Source organism: Nelusetta ayraudi, unplaced genomic scaffold (genome assembly GCF_046127955.1).
Source record: "Nelusetta ayraudi isolate G7.1 ecotype Tasmania unplaced genomic scaffold, CSIRO-AGI_Nayr_v1 ptg000127l, whole genome shotgun sequence".
Lineage (NCBI taxonomy): Eukaryota > Metazoa > Chordata > Actinopteri > Tetraodontiformes > Monacanthidae > Nelusetta > Nelusetta ayraudi.
The window spans coordinates 1,993,831-2,015,222 of record NW_027466177.1 but is presented as its reverse complement, the minus strand read 5'-3'; the positions used below and the strand labels follow the sequence as shown (position 1 = coordinate 2,015,222).

The 21,392-nt window shown below is 49.1% G+C and overlaps 1 protein-coding gene across 1 annotated transcript; it reads right to left on the bottom strand.

The window, feature by feature from the left end:
- Window positions 1–782: 782 nt before the first annotated feature.
- Window positions 783–19,908, bottom strand: zbtb47b (zinc finger and BTB domain containing 47b). The gene is made up of 7 exons (XM_076050362.1): window positions 19,703–19,908; window positions 6,512–7,774; window positions 5,963–6,110; window positions 5,584–5,699; window positions 5,289–5,433; window positions 1,049–4,784; window positions 783–890 (listed from the first exon to the last, which is right to left on the bottom strand). Exons 1-6 carry the CDS (start codon window positions 19,703–19,705, stop codon window positions 4,360–4,362), a joined length of 2,100 nt encoding a protein of 699 aa, XP_075906477.1. The 5' UTR covers window positions 19,706–19,908; the 3' UTR covers window positions 783–890; window positions 1,049–4,359.
- Between the last annotated feature and the right edge of the window lie 1,484 nt (window positions 19,909–21,392).

Here is a 21,392-nt window from a genome sequence, read left to right as displayed (position 1 = left end):
TCTTGTCTTTCGTGTCACATTGACCCAATCAAAAGGGGGAGGCGGCGGGACACGACACGCTCAAAGTAGCCGACAAGGGTTCGTTTTCGATGCTCCCCCCCCCGGAGCCCAGAAGCTGACAAAAGTTAGAAGGTGTGAAGGATTGTCACAACTATGAAAATCACTGACACTTTATGATGATTTAGAGGGGAGTACAAAAGTAAAAAAAAGGTTTCTTTGAGGCCTGTTTTTTTGTGAATCCTCAGCGGGCCGTGATGATCCACCACCGATGGACAAACACAGCAACAGCTGTGTCGTTAAGATCAGCTGGAAGGGCAATTTTTGTCTTCATCCAATCATTCAATAATAGTCACACAAACAGTCTACTTTATATTATACATCCTTTGCATAAGACTTAAAGCTATGGTTAATCGGCATTAACTGGTTAGTCACACAAAACACTTTGAAGTACATTGTTGCAATATTGATAAAGTTTGAATTGTGTTTCCTCCAAATCAAATGTGTCTGAAATGTAGTTTTTTTAAGCCATGTCTGCTGAGGAATGATTCAATTTCTCCTTTTTTCTTTCTTTACGTCGCACCTGGACATGTTCAATTTGTCAGTTTTGGGACTCCATTAGATTTGCATTCACAACAGAAGATTGAAAAAAAAAAAAAACAGGGCAAAACCCAAGACTTTACATGACAGAAAGACAGAAACAGTCTTACAAAAACACAAACAGTGCTTTTTCATTCTTAACCCACCAAGACCTTCACCGTCCTTCAAAGACGGCCCTTAGAAAAAAATTGCAGCTTGAACGATCTGCACTGTGGAGGAGGGCGTCTGCTATTAAAGGGAGGAACGCTACGATGGCATCACGAAGCGAGAAGCTCTGACTGGCTGCTGCAGGTCTGAATGGGTTAAAAACTGTTTTCTCACCAACATATCTTTCCATAAACAAACAGCTCTCAAACCGCTCCGACACCTTTTCTCCGCTGCTGAAGGCCACGCAGTCAATTCTAGTTTGCTCTCTAGCAGCTAAACCCAAAGCTACAGAGTCCCAGCCCACCGTGAGCCGCTGGGGGGCAGTAAGAGCCACGCCCACTGCCCCTTCACGCGGCCGTGAACCTTTCTTCCTGGGTGCGAGGCAGATGCATGGCCTCTGCTGCGGCAGGGCAGCTGTTTAAATCGCTGACGAGCCCTCCTTTAAGGACAAGGGCAGGTCCACTTCCACCTGCAGAGCCGTCAGCTCCAGCTCGGCTCGCCCACCCGCTGAGAGGCTCCGAGTGCTGTGCAACAAATTCTGCTCTCAGTCTCTCAAATCTGAGCTTCGACTGCCACTTGACTTTACATTAACATTACGGTCAGCATAATATACTTTTCAGTTTTCATCCCAGTAGGATGCTAAGGTTTTTTTCAGTATCTGTCAGCCTGAATCTTAAGGAAGAATCTGACCGGCTGTGATTGCCATCGGGTTTGCAAAGTAGAGGTTACTCATGCCAGGAGTCAGGTGAATTTTTGCAGAATTTTAAAAGTAAACCCACCAAACCCTGCAGGCTGAAGTGCCATATAAAGTGCTCACAATATTCAATAACTTCCTTGAATCTTAATTTATCCCATTACAGTTCATTTTTTTGGAGGGGGCCTCAGGCACAAAGATCATTTTGGAGACTCTTCGGTAAAACTCCCACGTAGTTCTAATCAAATGATCGCACGGATGACATTGGAGAAGGAAAAGTCTCAAGGATTTGTTAATTGCCTATCAGCATCATAACAACAAGGTGCACTTAAATATACTGTGTTTGCCTTTGGACACAATTGGTTTTACCGCCTGGGCCTGCGATGCATCAGTTCACCATCAGGGGTTTTTAGAGCAATCGAATTGCAAAGTGCAAAAGCCAGTAGTGGTAACTACTATATCTCCTCCACTGCCATCACGACAACCATCATCTTTTCGCTAAAAACAAAAACAAAAACAAAAAAAAACAGAAAAATATTCAGGTCCCTCCGTTTGTAAGGCAAATAATGAAGCACAACGTCTCAGATTTGTCTCAAGGGGAGGTGCTGTTTCTTTTTTTTTTTTAAAGTGTAAAGTCGGACACACCTGTCTGAACTCTTCAGGGAGACGTCTTTGTCCTTTAGTGCAGGATTGGCAAGAAAGTGCAATGGTATGTTTGTGACTCTAAATTAACTTCAGGATGCCTCGCCAGCACCAACAACTCCATCCAAACACATAAATATACATATACAGGCAGTAATCTCATCAGGTCTAAATTGTAATTGCAATTGTCTAGTCGTAAGGCTACATCTCTTTTTTTGTTTTGCCGAAGCCATATTATAGTGATTCATTTGATAGATCTGTCAGTTAGAGGGGGGGGGGGGGGCGCTCCCAAACCGGACTCTGTGTGGAAGCAGCAAATCAAAGTACAATCTTAGACACGCGATACGACAAAATAAAAGAAGACGGTACCAAATATCAAGACATCTACGGAAGCCGGGAATCACTTCTTCAGAGGCGTTTCAGGAAGACATGTCGGCGAAAAGAGGCGGAGCCAAAGACGTGAGGAGAACCGACGCCGAGGTGCCGAGAGACGCGTCGTTCAAATCAAACAGACTTGCAAAAAAAGCTGATTGGAAGTACCGGGCAAAGACACGCTGTGTAAACATGAGGAGTTAATCACGGAGGGATGGGGGGGGGTAGTTTGACATTATTTACAGGTTGTCTGTGCACGCAGTGGTGCACGGGGACAGTCTCCTCTGGGTGATTCATCCGTTCAAAACAGCAGGCTTGTGTTTATATATCAAGTATTTTGGCATTCTGGAAGGTACGTTTGATTTAGTTTTTGCAGACAACGAGCAACCACGAGCTTGATTTATTCTTTTTTTTTTTCTTTGCTTTGGCATCAAGTGATGAAAACCTGAACATTTTGAAAATGACCAACATCTTCTTTCTTTTTTTTTTTTTTAGAAAAAAATTTAGATTGTGCATTTTTCTTTTGCACAGATCACAGTGTGAACACACTTGACACGCTCGCATTGTAAGTTGTAAGTGTTGAGTATTCAGACTGGACGCTAATACATGCAAATGCATGTACCTTCCAAAATGCTGAGAGACCTTTAATTTGCCCTATTTTCAAGCTCATGACAAAATCTGTTGTTGTCAAAATTGCACAGACAGCCGCATGTTTTTCCAAGAGGAATCACTCTACTGCATTTTTCTGATCGGCGTTGAAAATTGAGCAATATAATTATAGGGAGCCCCTTTGAATGCGGTGCTCTGTTTGAGCCACCAGTCAGCGCTCTCTCTGACGTTGGGGGGATTTCGGGGGAACATACATGGAGATTACAATCCTAACACGTAGATTGGGAACGGCTGGGAAATGAGCTCCAGCGATCGTTCTAAGCCTAAGAGTACACAATAGGTCTGAAAATACACTGGCGTTGGTGTTTCTTGCTGTTTTTTTTTTTTTTACAACAAGTCACAGAAAAGTGCCATATCACTTCAGAGCCAGAGCTACAGCTGAGGAGCTCAACACCTTTGCTTAATATAAGCAAAACATCTCCTGACTCGGTGGGGTAGGTGCTGCTTAATCCCAAATTTCAAGCCACTCGTCTCCCGTCTCTTCTCGCTGCGCGTCGTCGTCGTCGTCGTCGTCCCTCCAGCAGCTTTGCTCATTTCCCGACAAAAAGAGAGACAAAAAAACCCCCAAAACAAAGCAAAACAAAACGATACGAGTTGTCACACTACCATGATTATAAAAAGGCAGACATTTAGGAGTACACTATAAATAACACTAGAGTTAAATGTAAGGTGCAGGATCGATTATAAATGCCGTATTATAATAATAATAATAATAATAATAATAATAATAATAATAATATCGCCTATCTATCGCGGCCGAGCTAGCGGGAATTTGGTTATTGGCGACGCCGTCACGCAGGTGTACACACTTAGAGACAAATCAGCGTTTGGTTATTGCTGCGACGGACCGGAAAACGCTCGCTACATCCGGGCAGAGGACGACCGGGAAAACCGAAGAAGGGAAGAAATCGAAATGTGCAGCGGGTGCGATTCTAGTTTGACTCCCGCTCTGCAGAAGATGCTACGGTGCAGCGTTGCTAGCGGGAAAAACTCCGCGTGAAAGCGCACGTGTGTGTAGTGATGAAGAGATAAGAAGTCTGACTTCTGAGGTTACCTATTGTATTTAAAAGAGTAAAAAATAACTATTTGTTATTGGGGTAGGCGTGTGTGTGTGTATATGTGTTTGATGAGACAACGTAGCTTTCAGTCATTTCAAGTCCTCTTAGAAGCTCTAGGAACGAAACAAAAAACAAAAAACAAAAAACCAAAGTGCATCCGATCGCTACGTCAAAAGTGTGTTAGTTGCTGGAGTTCATCCTACCGGCAGAGAAGAGGGGGGGCGGCGGCGGGAGGTGGGCGGCGGGGGGCGGGCTCCCCAGCAGGGAGGGGAGGGGCTGGAGCGGGTGCTGGTTGGCGGTGGGCGTGCTGGTCACGACGGGGGGCGAGGAGGAGGAGGAGGAGGAAGAGGAGGAGGAGGAGAAGGAGTCCGTGGCGCGGATGGCAGGCGGGAGGGGAGGCGCCGGCGCTGGCGCCGCCACCGCCGGGTTGCTAACGCGGAAGCACTTCTCCCGGTGAGCCTTGAGCATGTTGGAGAAGCGGAAGCGCTGGCCGCACACCTCGCAGGGGTACGGCTTCTCGCCGGTGTGCGTGCGGCGGTGGCGCTTCATGTTGGGCCGGCTGGTGAAGCTCTTGCCGCAGATCTCGCAGATGTACGGCTTCTCCCCTGCAGAGACGAGACGAGCGCGCGTCAGCCAGTCCACCACCCTCAGTTCACCTCGCAAGGGCCACTTTTAGCTCTTACATCAGGTCATATTTGGCCAGGGGCTCAGCTATTTCTAGTGACCCACCCAAAAAAAAAAAACCTTTTTCAAATTCCTTCATCCATCCATCCATTTTCAATACCCATTTATTCCTGAACTCAGCGTTGCAGGGGACTGCTGGAGTCTCTCCCAGCTGTCATAGGGCGATCAAATTCCTTCACTCTAAGTGGTTTTTCCCATTTTCCCTTTCCTTGCATCCAACTGTCAAAGCAGGTTACACAAAGCGTTGTCAAATAATTCCATGACATAATAGTTGACCTGGCGACTTGTCCAGGGTGTCACCCTGCCACCCCTCCACACGTGGAGGTTCGGCGGGTCAACGCTCGAGCTGTTGCACCAACCACCAAATGTAAACAAACAAAGGAAATGGCTTTGGGGAGGTGTGGAAGAGCGAGTGGGTCGCTCACCGGTGTGCGTCTTCATGTGCTCGTCAAAGTACTGCTTCATGTTGAAGTCCTTGCCGCACCACTGGCACATGAACTGCTTGTGTCCGATGTGGATGCTCATGTGGGAGCGCAGCTGGTACTTGTACTGGAAGCGCTCGTTGCAGTTCTAAAAAGAAAAACAAAAATATATATTATTAAAATAAAATAAAAAATCAGCCCCAGTGACGCTTGATGAGCTTTCAAGGGCCGGCACAGTGAGAAGCCGAGCAACTCGTTGCAGTAGCGGCAGCAGCGGCGGTATAGACGGTGCTCAAACCTCACACTTGAAGGGCTTCTCCCCCGAGTGCTGCAGAGAGTGGACCTTCAGGGACATGCTGCGCTTGAACGACTTGCCGCACGTCTCGCAGGTGAACGGCATGTCCTTGGTGTGGGCTGAGAGGCACAGAGGCGCGAAAGGTCAGAGTGATTCAACACACACAAAAATAATGATCCATCCCATCAATGTTTACCGCAACATAGACACAAACATATTTATTATTACTTGTTTTGCATGATTTTTTTTTTCTTCTATACTTTGGTTCATTCTTGCTGTCATGTGGGGCTGAAGCCAAAAACTTATCTATGGGGGCGGGGGGGGGGGGTCGGTATCAACACCCAAAACAGATCCTGCAGGACCCGAAAGCGGCCTCACTCACCGACCATGTGCTTGCGGACGTGGGCCATGGTGTAGAACTTCTTCTCACAGATCTCGCACGAGAACTTCTTCTCGGCGTAGCCGTGCACGATCTTGTTGTGCTCGTGCAGCGACCACAGCTTCTTGAAGGCCTTGCCGCACGTCGAGCACTTTTTTCGGGAGAGAGAGAGAGAGAGAACAGAGAGCGTCAAGGTATCTAATCAAGGCCTTTGTGCACTTATTTTGAAAGGCTTTTCTGCGATTGAACTGTGCACAGGACTCAATTGAGAAATAATTGAAGGTCCAGATTGTTCACTAGTCTGTGCAAACCGATGAACAACTTGCACAAATCCGTTGCACATTTCCTGCAAATTCCAACTAGTTACAAAATTATGCCAATTTAAATGCTAATGCTAATGCTAATGCTATTTGGATTGTACCCATGTATGCATTTCAAAAACTGGATACCAGACTAGCAATATAGCGGCGCTGCAATCCCCCCGCCCCCCAGTGTTCACATGAGGTACTGCAGCCACAACAGCTTGGATATTTTGAGGGGGGCGTGTCCTACCTGGATGCTCTTCTCGCAGTCGGTCTGCTGGTGCAGCAGCAGCTCGCTCTCCAGCAGGAAGCGCTTGCCGCAGCTGCTGCACGGCTGCGCGCGGTTGTGCGTGACGCTCATGTGCTTCTCCAGGTACCAGCGGTTGTTGAAGACGCGCGGGCACCTCCTGCACGGGTGCTGCTGCTTCTCCTCCAGCCTCACCTTGGGGCCGCCGCCCTCCTGCTCCCCCGAGGCCCCGCCCCCGCCCTGCCTCTGATTGGCCAGCACGGCGGTGGCGGCGGCGAGCGGGGCGGCGCCCGCCACGGCGAAGGCCCGGGCGCCACGCCGTGGCCGCTCCACCAGCGCCGGCTGTGGAATGTTGAGGGAGTTCTCCTCCTCCTCCTCCTCCTCCTCCTCTTCTTCATCCTCCTCCTCCTCCTCGTCACTGCTCATCATGCTCCTCCTCTTCCTCACCCCGTCCTCGTTCTCCTCCTCATCCTCCTCCTCCTCCTCGCCCGCCGACTCCCGGCGGCGCCCGTACACGCAGGCCGCCTCCGACTGGCCCTCCGAGCCCTTGGACACGTTGAGCGTCTGGTTGTTGAGGTTGACCTCCACGATGATCTGCTCCCGGGTGAAAGGGGCGTGGCCTTCAGCCGGCTTGGGCTCCTCCCCCTTGCCCTCGGCCCCGCCCTCCTCCCCGCGGTAGAACTGCTTCCCTGCCTCCTCCACCCGCACGCAGAAGGGGCTGCCGCCCTCCCGCCGGTACACCCGCCCGCCCAGCTCCGACTCCTGCTTCACCTCCGGGTACAGCGGCCCGTCCCCGCCCTCCCGGGACGCCACCTCGGCGCCGCCACCGACGCCGCCGCTCCTCAGCGAGTGGCTGCCGATCAGGTCCCGGCAGGAGGCGGCGATGTCGCCCATCTGCAGCAAGGTGGCGGCGTTGAGCACGTCGCGCACGGTGCGCCCGCTTACCAGCAGCTTGGAGGTGTAGATGAAGTTGAGGATCTGCTGCAGGCCCTGCGAGGTGAGCGCGTCCAGCGACAGGTCCACGCGGCGCAGCTGCTTGCTGCGGGCGAACAGCGAGTGGAAGAAGGGGCTGTAGGCGGCCAGCACGCCCTTGTGCGCCGGGAAGGTGCTGCGCTGGCGCACCAGCACGATGTCCACGTCGCACAGGTCGGGCTGGAAGAGGCGCTGCTCGTTCAGCCTGTCCATCAAGCACGTGAAGTGCAGGGCCACATCCTCCACCAGAGAGAACTCAGCTGAGGGGAAGTCTGTGGTCTTCTCCACTATGAGCTGAAGGGGGCGACACAGAGAGACACGTTTGAGCTGGGACAAAGACGCGACGCCGGTGCTTCTCAGGTTTCAAGTCAAGTCACTTGATTGTTGAAGCTGTTCAAATGATCCAGATGCTCATCGGGGACCTCTGACCTCGAACCTTTGGTCAGTTCAGTCCAAATCATTCCGTCACAAGAATGTACATTTGACTAATAGCAAAAAAAAAATTTTTTTTTCACTTAAATACATTTTATATCCTGTACTTACTGTCTTACTTTTACTTCAGTAAAATACTTTTACTTGTACCACACAGAACAGAATGTAAACACTTTCTTTTGCCACCTTCAGTTGACCGACTGCTATGAAAAAAAAAAAAAAAAAACACCGTCATCATCGTCACTCAAAAACTCCGGGACACAGGGCCGCAAGGAAACGCGCGCACCGGCATATTTCCGTGCACATCAAGCTGAGGCCGAGCGTGCCGGTCAAAGTCACGAGTCACTCAGACACGCAAAACAACAAAAACAAAAAACAAAAGGAGCAACAGTCGGCGCTGTGTGTGTGTGTGTGTGTGTGTGTGTGTGTGTGTGTGTGTGTGTGCGCAAGGTCCTCGGCTTCCCAAGGTGGGTTTATTTTAGCACAGGAAGGGCAGGGCTTCGATCCAGACGGGATGTGAGTGAGGACAGAGCGCACACACGCACGCACACACACACACACGTGCACGCACACACACGCATATGCACGCACACACTAACTCATAAATGGGATGTGCAACCATGCACAAAAATGAGAAACACAAACGCTCGCCCGCGCACACACGCGCGCACACACACACACACACACACACGCACGCACACACAGAGGGGAGATCGACTGGTGGCGAGCATTGGTATTCAGCGCCGCGTCCCTCCCATTAGCCGCCTCTCTCCGCACAGCCGATCACTACACCGTCCCCGAGGACGGAGAATTATGCACAAGACAAAGCACGTCGGGAGAAATAATTAGGGGGACGGCGCTGAATAAATACCAAACAACCACCGGCACCACAATGAACAAATGGATTTTTATCATTCCGGGCATCTAAGCGCAGGTACAGCGAGGGAGGCGGAGAGACGACCTCGCTCTTGGCTCACGTGTTGCAGAGAGTGATTGCAGCCTTGGGTCATTATTTACATCTCCACATCTATCATTTGGCACGCAGGGCAGGGCGCGAGGGAGGGTGAAAGGCTCAGGAATAAAGCAGACACTGTTAGTATCACTGTTGGAAGCGCAGATTTTCTCTTTCAAAAAAAAGAAAACAACAAAGTAATGATGATGAGAATGGCTTTTTTTTTTTTTTTTTATTGTCAATGCTGGAAAATGGATTCGCATTTAGGCCTCTAACCTTGAAAAAAAAAATCTATCCCCCCTCGTTTGAAGAATTCAATTATGGAGTGTTAGATTTATTCATAGTTTGGAGCGGACGAATTGGACCCCGAGCCGGGGACGAGCGCAGAGATCGGGTTATCTCTCTCCCCCCGCGTGCGAGCGAGGCTCCCGAACGTCGCCCAAGGGCAAAAACACTGCAGCCTTAATCAGATCAAGTGCAAGTTGCACACTGGAAGTTGCGCTCCCTCGAGCAGATAGCGATCGGCCGCGTCTGGGATTGGGGCGCGGGGCGACGCAGTCGGAGATTAAAGTGTACAGTGTGTCGATGCGGCCGGGGTTAAAAGCAAGAGGCCGGGAAACGCAGCAGAGGTTCTAGCGTCTGTTTCTCATTTGTGTAAGAGTCCGCAGTCGTTCTTTCGATTGCTTTTTTTTCTTCTTTTGCAACGTATGAGACATTAACAAAAAAGACAATACAAAAAAACAAATACCAGCATCGAGACAATAGCACGCCGAGTTGCCACGACCTCTCCAGAGTTCGTTCTGTATGATTAGCATCTTTGATCCTCATCTTATGAGCCAGTGGCTCCGTAACATTTTATTCCAGTCACAGTTTTCAGACATCTTGCGTTGACGGATCGGGTTTGAACCACTTCCTCGTGATTGCTTTGCTACAAGCTCCTAATGAGATTTCTGTCGTCTTTCAACACGTGTCCTGTCATGTTGCCAAATTACAATAACGCACACACGTCCTCGGCAAACCATATCCCAGAATTCTGACCATAATTCTGAGAATGTTTTCCCACAAGGTTTTTTTGGAGCAATGCCAAAAAGCACGGGAATGATTTACACTTATGAGTCTTTTGTCTCGTCAAGGATAACAACAGAAGAAGGTGGCCGAATATTTGCCCAATTCATTTGAAGCTAATTGTGTATTTAACATGTCCAAACCCCGGCAAACATTTCCAGACTGACAGATACTTGGTACCGCACACTGCTGAGAGGAGTCCGAGGCCTCGACTGCCTGCACGCTCCTTCCAACCCTCCCCCCCGACACCCCCCACTGTTGGCTCACAGGCCAATAAAAAACAACAAAGAGTCGCATTCACTCGCTCTTTCTTCCGTCTGCAACGACGGCAACAACACAACAACAACAACAAGAAGAACAGAAAAGGCGTCACATGCTGTCGGCGGCTAACGAAATAAACCTTCTCTCCTCCTCGCCTCGGAAATGTCAGGTGGATGTCGTCGCTGCGATCGTCATTAAAAGGCAGCGCCGCATTATTGCATTGTATACATTATTCATACGCGGCCCCGACCCGCGACCGCCAGCACACAGCGAGGGTCCAAACGGGCTTGAATCGAGGCTCTTGTGCCGCACGCAGGGCGGAGTCCACGCGCCGATCCAGCAATATTGGTTCCAATATCGCTGGATTAGTTGCTCCATTTATCTCTCGCGGGTGTAATATTGAAATCCTGCAGTCGGGCCTCTTTTAAGTCTCTGTGTGATGACATCACAGTCGCCCACAGGTCTGTTTTAGTGGCGATATTCAAATTTAAAAAAATTTTTTGGCCCTTTATTTTTCTAAACACGTCAGGCACTGAGGATTACGGATGGGGGGAGTGTGTGTGTGTGGGGGGGGACAACAAGAAGAATCCTGTTATCACCACAAACTACATAACACACTCACTGTATTTAATGGCTGTTCTGCAGCGTTTCAGCCACTCTGCTCCACCATGGCAGATGTCAACGCCGGGCCCCGAAAATCTAATTTAGAGGAGCGGCTCTCTTTTCTTCCAAGCGCGCACACACTGGCGCTGAGATAAACGCACTTTCATTTCAGACACACACACAAACACACACAAGTTGTATTTAAAGGGTAGAATATTTAGCCTTCTGTTTACAGCAACCAGTTTTGTTAAAAAAAAAAAAAAAAAAAAAAAGTAGTCAGCAGATGGGTGATGGGTACTGATGGGTGGGATGATATCTGGCAGGGAGCACTGTCACTCGCCTCGGAGAAGTATTGGCGCCCTTTGTGACATCATAAAGAGGCGACACCGAGCACCACGTGTTCTTAAAAAGCAGAGAAAGCAAAATAAGATAAAGTCGGAGTTTCCTAGTGCCGGTCCAAGCTTGAGAACAACCACCCACCGTCCAATCAGCTCGCACCCCCGGCCCTCTGGTGAGACGAGGCTCCTCCAGAGCGAAGAGCGCAATCAGCAGCGCTCCTCCACGCCACCCCACCCCACCCCACCCCTGCTGAGGGGCCCCGGCGGAGGGTCCGGCCGTGACTGACACTCAGAGGAAGGAGAGCGGGCAGCGCGTCAGGCCGCATCTCGCTCACAGGGCCAAACACACAGATCCCTGAGTCATCACGGGGCTCGCACACCACAGCCAGAGAGCGTGACAGCGGCGCCTCCCAACCCTCCTCCAAGACGGAGAGATCATCCGGGCACGGCGCTTCCAAACGGATCAGGCCGCCGCCGCTGCCGCCGCCGCCGCCGCCGCAGCAAACAGCGGGGCAAGGACACGTCGTCTCCGACTGAGTCCAATCAGACAGCCATTAAAAAGTCATCAGGGTAATGACTGACACTGTGTCCTCTGTGTGCTCAGCTCAGCCCCGGCTGCTGCTGCTGCTGCTGCTGCTGCTGCTGCAGGTTCGGCCCACGAAGCACCGAGCAGCAGACTTGGACTCTCGTTCTGCATCGGGATGGGGATGGCGACGGGCCTCAGGCCGTCTTCAATGTAGAGAGCCCTTTCTTTTTCCTCCTCCTCCTCCTCCTCCTCCTCCTCCACCTTCTCCTCCTCTTCCCTCTGAAATCTGATTACACGCGGCCATTCACGCTGGCAGGCCGAGGCCCAAAACAGAATCCAGCGGGAAGCGACAGACGTCCTCATTCGACTCTTTTTCTGCAGATGCAAACACACCCACACACGCAGAGCATCGGAACGGCAGACGAAACCGAACGTCTCGACTCTGATTTCAATTTCCAAAGTGTTGGCAGTTTTTTTTTTTGTTCATCTTCTCTCTTTTTTTTTTTAACCAAGTGTGTTCTGCTCACGTCCAGATCACAACAGAAATCCAGATTTAGAACCACGTATGGAGGCGATGTCAATCAGATTTGGAATCAATGGGATTGGATTCAGTACCATTCACACTGCAATGGTCCCTGGAGTCCTTCACATGCACACTAGTGAGTTAAAACAAAATAAAAAATAAAAAATAAAAACTAGTGAGGCACATCTAGAAAAAAAATAGAAATCCAGATTTAGAACCACATATGGCAGTGATGTAAATCTTTTTTTATATATATATATACATACATCGGATTCAATGTGAATGTGTTTGCATTCAGTACTATTCACACTACAATGAAAATAAAGGAGTTGGATTTAGTGCTCAGTGTAAAGCTTTTTTATGTGAAACAAACTTGCACAATTTTGTGGTTTTTAATATGTGCAATAAATTCCAAACTATCTAACTAACCAAACAACACAAAGAGCTAAAAAAAAAAAAAAAAGAAAAGAAAAGAAAAGAAAATAACCCCAAAGTCAGAGAGACACTCCAGAGATACAAACGGAGCAGTTTCACAGGTCTGAGCCCAGTGGGCCCCTCCGTCCATTAATCCGTCTAGTGCAAGGAAGACCTCTCCTCCGTCTGCAGTCTGCGCTCCCTCTGAATCCAATCAGAACAGCGACCCGGCGCTGACCTTGAGGCATCACGCCTTTTGCATTCACCCCCCCCACCCCATAAGAAGGGAGCCGCCGTCCGTCTGCAGTCGCACCACCATGCTGGATGAAAACCCGCCATCATGCTCTGAAACGCGACGCCGGAGCACAGACGGGACAGATTGATTGCAGGTGGAGGAGGAAGGGGGGGGCGACGGGGGGGGGACGCAGACACATCACGGCGATAAAAGAAAAAACAGGGACGTGAGGTAACAACAGCAGCAGCAGCAGCAGCAGCCGAGTGCTGAGGTCAGATCGCAGCCAGAGTCACATTCAGGGGAGGGGGGGGGCGTTGAGGGGCTGACAGTCAGTCAGAGCTGTGCGGTGGCGCAAGGGGCAGCCAGATTACATAGATACCACGCTAATAAACTGTCAACTGAGTGAGGAGCGGCGCCGATGAATCATTGAAACGCAGCTTCACCGGGAGTCTGAATGAATGTGCTGCATACTAAAGATGCATCGCACACGCACACAATGTGCAAAAAAAACAAGACCTTTGTTTCATTTCAACACAAATACAAAAATTCATAGTATTTTTTTTTGTTTGTTTTTTTTACAGATATATCGGCAGCTAAATCACCAGCACATGTCCACGAAGGCAACTTATGATTCCACAGCATGTTTGCCTCTATTGCAAGGAATCTGTTTAATTCAATAAAGCGCCACAACGTCGTGATGGAGAGCTCAAGGTAAGGCCAAATATGTGCCGGTCTGGAAAAACATTGAAGCCATCAGTTGCTCCACAGTAGCTGCTGCTGCTGCTGCTGCTGCTGCATTATGATGTTCGGTGGGCTTCCATCTGGCACAGGTCACATCCATACGTACGTAGAACGGTTTTGCTCTTTAAGGGCCCTTTCGAGGTGGCGGGAACAAAACTCATCTTGCATCCCGTTCAATGTAAGAGGTTTTAACATCAAGTGCAATCGGGTCACAGCTCATGGCTCCTCCTTCCTGCATCAGCCAGGAGTGTCAGGACCCCTGCGCTTGCAGGACGTTATCGTGCAAATCAATGCATTTATTTACAATGCAGGCTGCGTCACAACTTCTCGTCACGGTTGATTCATTGCATGCACTGCTATGCATGCCGTGAGGTGCACCGCTCAACCTGGAACAACCACTGGAGGTCTGCATTGTAAATAAAGAGCCAATGGAATTTTTCTGCCATCAGTTGAATTAAAAAAAAAAAGCTGAAAAAAACCCCTCAGAATGGGCATTTTTCACCTTAAGCCATTTGTGCTAATTGTTTTACTCGCCTCAGCCCATTAAGAACCTTTAACTTCCTTAACTACAGCATCCACTGCTGGCTGCAATTAATAAAGACAATATTATCAGCTCCGCTCTAATCCCAGACACCCACAATCTCGCTCGCTCCCCTAATCTGGCTCCTCGGACTCGCTCCCGGCCGCTCCGCCGCCTTTTCCGAGATCTAAACACAATTTCCATCTATATGTTAATGCCACAACAGGTGACGAGCCAATCTGAGGGCCGAGCCGAGCATGAAATTGCGACGCGCAAACAAAAAAATAAACGGACGAGACGAGGCGGCGTCTCCTCCGCGACAGTCATCTCTCCGGTTTGACAGCAGCCGCTGACCCTCGCTGGACGCCGCTGCGAACAGGCTGGATGACACGGTGTGTGTGTGTGTGTGTGTGTGTGTGTGGCGCCCGATCAAAGCTGGGGTTTGAGGGGGGGGATGCTGAGGGAAGGAACGAGCGCTCGGATGATGAAAGGAGGCGGCCTCGGAGGCGGGCTGGTGGCGCTGAAGCCGTGCCAGCCAGTTCTGCATCGTCCAGGCTGGCCAGAGAGAGAGAGAGAGAGAGAGAGAGAGAGAGAGAGAGAGAGAGAGAGAGAGCCCCTCACAGGAAGTGCTGAGTCAGGACGCTTGGCCGAGCGAGAGAGAGTGACAGAGAGAGAGAGAGAGAAAGAGAGAGAGAGAGAGGCCCCTCACACACACACAACGTCGCGGCCGATTTGCAAGGTGGCGCCCGGCTGGAGGCGTGACACGCTGTTCCCCCCGGGCCTGGTGCCGCCGCGCGTGCGTGCGTGCGCACACTCGCCGGCTGTGCGTGCGCATCCACGAGTAAACACAGAGACGCCATGCCAAATACCTGTGGCGCTGCAAAGCGCTGACCGACGCACAAACGGAGCTCGTCTGCGGGGTTTCGACACGAGACGAGCGACAACAAGTCGGATCGAATTGGGTTGGTGGGGCACCTTTGTTGTGTCATTCTGATTGGGAGTGTCGTGCAGGTGCAGGTGCAGGTGCAGACCGCCCCCCCCCCTCCCCCAACGAACCCCCCAACGGGGCCGCAACGCCTGGATGATGTCTTAATTATCTCTCATTACAACAAGACGCCAGGAGACGACGCCTCCAGAAAGACCCTCATCAGAGGAGCCTCTCTGGGGCTGCACCTATCTGCTCTGCTGTGTGTGTGTGTGCGTGCGTGCGTGCCTGCGTGCGGGCCTTTGATATGTTTGATGAGAAGGTCAGAGAGGACGGAGAGGGAGGCAGCGGTAGAGCAGCGAAGCCGCAAAACCAGCGCAGGAGGGGCTGAAACGCGTCGAACGCGAGCTTAAAGAAATGCGCAGGCGGGCGTCGCGAGGGCAGAAGATAAGAGCGTTTATGTGACGTCGAGGCTGATCAATTTGATCTTCACACACACACACACACACACACACACACGGACGAGATGAAGGGCGAGCAGGAATAAAGTGGATATCCGAGTCCGAGGGAACCGCAGTGGAGAGGTTTGAAAGCAGTGGAAGAAAAAACAAAATATACAACAACAAGGACTAAAAGGATGGATGGTAGTTCAGTCTGCACGCTAAGCTCAGCTAGGCTAAGCAGCGACGCAGTCGGAATTGATAAAATATACTCTCATTGAGCATCTTAGTTTTAGTGACGCAGCTCTCTGGGAGCTGGTTGGAATGAATCACCTGCTCTGACCCAACTCGTCCCAGCCGACACTGTTGCTAAGATCCTAAAAAAAAAATCATACACTTTCTCTTCCACCAAATCCCAACATTTTGATAGGAAAAAAAACATCTATAATAATCCCAGATGAGGAAGGAAGAAAAACCCCTTTAATCTGCATATTTTACCTAACATGAAACAAATCATTCCGATGAGTCTCAGATCCGAATCCCCGCTTTTTCCAACCCGGGGAAAATCTCTTGCTTCAAAGCTCCTTCCAAAGCCGCCACTTTGGCCTGAATTCGGCTAAAAGCTACGAGAACTCTTTGAACCGAGCGCTTTGAAAAACATGCATCTTCAATCTGGAGCGGCAGACATAAAGAGTGTTTAAAACAACAACAACAACAAACAACGGCAACAAGACCCTCCTATCAAGCTGCACAGAAGGAAAAAGCAGTTTGCCCTCGTTTGATATCGACGTTCAAAGTCATTTTGATTCCAAATGCCGCCGGGGGTTAAATTTGAAGAAACCAACTGATTTTCTTGTCAGATTAAAAGAAAGTGGAGCTCGCTGCTGCTTCTGAGGAACAATAAAGAAAGTTGATTTACACCATTGATGTCAAACTCTGGCCCGCGGGCCAGATTTGGTCACAGTGTCATTATATTTGGCCCATGAGGCCAATACAAAATCTGCTGGCCAGTTGGTATCATACAGCACATGTACCGGCTAATCCTACAAACCCCAGAATGCTCTGCTCAGTACAGTACAGGACGTTCCTTGAAGGATATTATTACTATGACTTAATTGGTTTATTGTTGTTATTTTATTTTATTTTTGAACATCAGTTATTGCATTTTTTTTTTGCTCTTTTTTTATTTTTTGTTGTTTGTCTATGTTTAAAATAAACTTAAATCAAACAGCCAATCAATTAAATACACTATTATTACATATTTATTTCATTTTATTTATTTTGATGAGTTTTTTTAATTTGAAATTCAATTTTGCACGTGTGCAATATTAATCGGGAGGAAGATTTTTTTTTCCAATCAATATCAACACCCCCCCCGTCCACTGTGCCTTTGAGTTTGACACCCAGGAGCAGCAGCAACAACAAGCGTCAAGCATGAGGAACAAAAGACACACTTACATAAGCTCAGCCAGTGTGACTTTCTCTGCTCTCCGCAGCCCTGTCCAAACTATTTTTTGGGACAAGGCTTTTTAATCTGGGGGGGCATAAATTAGGGGCACCTACAGTACGGCGCCCAGTTTCCAGGGAGAGCCGACTCGGAGCCCAGGAGGGAGCTGGGTGGTGGCGGCGGAGGGGTAGGAGGGCAGACACGTCTCCTGGAGTTTGTTGCCGGGGCCTCGGGAATGGCTGCACTTGTCAAGAGAGGAGCGAGGAGGACGGCTGCTCCCTCAGACAGCGCAGCGTCAAAGTCAAGGGTGGGCAGCAGGAATGCCCTGAATAGGCCGTTACGTAAAGGAAAGAAACAAAAAACAAAAAAAAAAACCCTCCCCGGCGCCCTGCGAGGATAAAGACGGAGCCACCAGACTGGGACAGTAAACATGGGGAGAGGGCACCGCAGTGAAGGAGCATCACATTAAGGAGGAGAAAACAAAGCCTCACAGAGGTGGAATCACAAAGTCAACGTCCATCAAACCACCGACTGGTTTCAAATTGCAGCTTTTTTGCAGCTTTGCATCTTCGTGATGCTTTTATTGCCCCTTGCTTTGGTCATTTCATCTAACTAGGAACTGTTTTTGGCCATTTGGTCTAGAATCTATGTTTTTGTTGATTTTTAAACCTTGATGTTTCATTTCCAACTCGGACAGAACAGTCATTCCAACTGAAGCGCCCCCAAAATCAAACATTAAAGATCTGCAAGCAGTGCAAAAAAAAAAAAAAGAAAAAAAAAAATCTAAATAGTGTTTCTAACTCTGCAAAAAAACGCTTGGCTTTGTCACCAACCCTTGTGACATCACAAGGGTCCGATTCTAAAAAGCATAGCAAGCAAAAAACAAAGTAAAGGATTCATGTGACTTGAATTTGAAGAGCTTCCAGACGGGACAGAGACACAAAATACTGTGAGGAAAAACTGGTAAAGTGATACGAGATCTTTAAATTATCCTGCAGGACATTTTGTTGTGATCTTTGTGCATCTTTTTAAGCTGCTATTAATTTAATTTTAAGTAATTTTGTCTCAAGTTTTCTGCTCGCTGTTGCATCATTTGGATCTTTATTGAGGATTTTTGCTGCTTTGCCTCCTTTACTGATAGTTTCCCTCTATGTGCATCTTTGCAGCTCCCCACCCCCACCCCCCTTTACAGCCACTGAACTGGCTTTTAAACAATCAATGTGAGCTATGCAAAGTGTCTCATCTTACAAAGGACCTGACTTTAGCAGTCTGGGGCCACTGTCGTCCCTGCACTGCACTCTCGGGCCTGGATCTTTAGGTCAGAACCTCAAAGTCAGGGCCGTGCACAAACCCCCTGGAGTGTGCATGGCAGGAACTGTCAACTGAAACTTCATCTTGGCTCTAGGGCAAAAAAAACAACAACAAAAAAAGATCTCTGTGCATCTTTCTTTTAGATGATGAGAGAGAGAGAAAAAAAAAAAATCAATTCTCTTGTTGCTGCCTTCTTGGCCAGGGCTCCCTTGTTAAAGAGATGTCAATCTCAATGGGACTCAATAAAGGTTAAACAATCAATCAAAACACAGCACTGCTGAAAAGTCCTCCCTCTCCCTGAGTGCTGCCTTTAGTAGGAGCTCAAAGCCAGCGCCGTGCACAAACCACCTGGAGCTGCAGCTGCATGTTGCCTCCACCAAGCAGCGGCCTCACACCTCACAACCTTGCATGCAAAGGACACAAAAAACAAGGAAGAAAGATCTCGGTGCATCTTTTTTTTATGAGAGAAAGAAGAAAATAATGATCTTGTTGCTGCCCTCTCCTTCTGTCAATGCCAATGGGACTCATCTGGTAAAACAAAATAAAATAGAAACAATCAAATCACAGTAGTGATAAAAGGAAAAAAAGAAAAAAAGTCCTCCCTCTCCAGCAGGAGGCACCCAGCGGAGCAGCAGTGCTCTCTCTCACTCTCTCTCACTCCCTCTCACCCCGCTGACCTGACCCACATATCAACCCAAAGCCTCCAACATCCATCCAGATGTGAACGCGCGGCGCGGCGCGCCGGGACGGGATTTGCTCCGCGCGCGAGGCATCCTGATGTGACCCCGGAGACGATGTGCTGCGTGCGTGCGTGTGTGCGCGCGCGCGCTGTCGGTTGTTGGTGGTGGTGGTGTCTAAGTTGCGTGCGTGAATGTCAAACTTGCACCGCACACCGGCTTTCCCCCCCCCGCGTTCACTCACACTTGACATTGCGACGTTGCGCACCAGTCGCGACCTGAGCCCCGATGTTGAGAGTTTTTTTCCTCTCCCTTTCCCTCTCTCCCTCCTTCCTTCCTTCTTCCTCCTCCTCTTCTTCCTCCTCTTCTTCTTGCAGGAGAATCAGAAAGAATTTAACTCCTTCTCTGCACCCAGCGGGGCCACCGTAGACATCGCGATTTCTCTCTCTCGGCTGCCTGGCTGGCTGGCTGGCAGCAGCAGCAGCAGCAGCAGCCGATGTGTCCAACTTGTGCAACTGCAACGACGACAAGTTGCAAACTTCCGACAGACACACACACACACAAAAAAAAAAAACCCCAAACAAACAAGCAAAACGAAACGCGCGCGCGTGTGTTCGTGACAGGCGGCGGACGCAAACGAGGCGCAAGTGTGGCAAGTTTGATCGGCCTGCTGACTCGCTCCAAATTGCAAGAGATCAAGCAGGGACACACGTACACACACACATACAGACCTAAAAATAAATAAATAAATAAATAAATAAAAAATTAAAAAAAATAAGCGCAAACGCAGCGCTGCCGTGTAGCCTACCTACCATTTTGATGCGGCGCGTCGAGGCTCGAAGGAGTCCCGCGATAACTCCTCTCGCAGCAGTTGTGTCCTCGCCATGAACAACAGGAGACTGAAGCGCCGTTCGACTGTCACATTTCTGCAGCTTCTCGCAAGATCGTCGGTCTTTGAACCCCCCCGTGCTGCCCGGAGCTGTTCAGACAGACCACCACCACCTCCACTTCCCCCCTCACTCCAGCACCACCTCCTCCAAAAAATGCCGAGGCTGCTTTTGCAGGGAGGATTTGGTGATTGGAGCTCGGCGATCATATGGGCTCGTTTTTGTCAGACGCGCGTTAAAGGGACACGGCACCGGGTCCCAGCGCGGAGCTCGGCGAGGGGGCACTGCTCGCGTTGTTGCTGCTGTAGTTTAAACATCTTTTTTTTTTTGAGTTTTTGTTGTTATTTTTGTTTGTTTTCAGTGGACCGGGATGGACGACTGTCGCCATACGGCGCATACTCGGCTGCGCTTCTTCCTCTCGCTGTGCGCTCCCGCAGCCCGGTGACGTCACGCAGGAAGACAGATGCGTAGGTCAGGGAGTTCAATATATAATTTTTTCCCCCCGCCAACACTACAATGCCGGCTGGAACTTTATTTTAACAGCGTGTTATGACGAGTCAACGGCAATTTGGGCACTTTGAAGAAAAATACACACTTTTATTTTGAATACGTCACTAAAAACAAACAATGGGGTTTCATTTCCATTTTTAATATTGAAGTATTGATTTACATGAAGTGTGGGTTCACGATTTAACTCAATCATATGAATCAAGTTTGAAATCTAATATAAATCGAACTATGCATTTCTAACACTATCCAAAGGTAAGAAATAGAAATAGAAATAGAAAATTATTCATTTAAAAACATGCATCACTTCATCGTCAAAGTTACTCGTGTCATCTTTTAAACGTCTATGGTGCCTCCCAACGCTGCATGTTGGGCTGAAGTACGGTGAATCAAATACAAACCTGTCCTTTTTTGAGGGATCACAGAGAAGCTTCGGGTTTTCCTTGGCCTTGCTTCACAGCTGCAGGGAGGTCACAGCCAAAACAAACTAACCAACTTTGCAGGCGGCACCGTTCAGATTGTGAAATAGAAGTGCAATGTGCTGCCAACGTGTTGACCTGAAGCATCTCAGTCTTGGTCCAGTCGCCATGTTTTCTAGTGAAATGTACACAGTCCCAGATCAAAGTCATTGTAGCCGTCACTGTTCAAATTGTTTATTTATTTATTTTTTTTAAAAAAGGGACAAAGTACATTAATCAATGTTTCAATGGGAAAGTAAATATACCCGAGTTAGCTGAAGGCTAATTTCCATGTTAATAGACTCTTCAATAACGTCCATCAGAGTTGACAACCTTGGTCTGCATAGTTCCTCTAATCATTTTCTATGCAATAATAATATTTCAGCGGATTTTGAGGTGTATTCATCCTGTTAATGGGAACAGGCGGATGAGAAGAAAGTCCAGTTCACGTTTTCACTGCCGCCTCGCACTCAGCCGCACCTAGAGTGCACAGGCTGCACACACAGCCCACTGGGAGTCGCTTCAGAACTTTTTCAAGGAGTCTTCCTCGCTGCTGCCAGACGACAACGGGTGATGTCCGGCCAACAGCCATAGTCTGAAATGTGACTGGGCTCGGCCAAAGAACGCATACCAAGTTTGTGACATGCCTG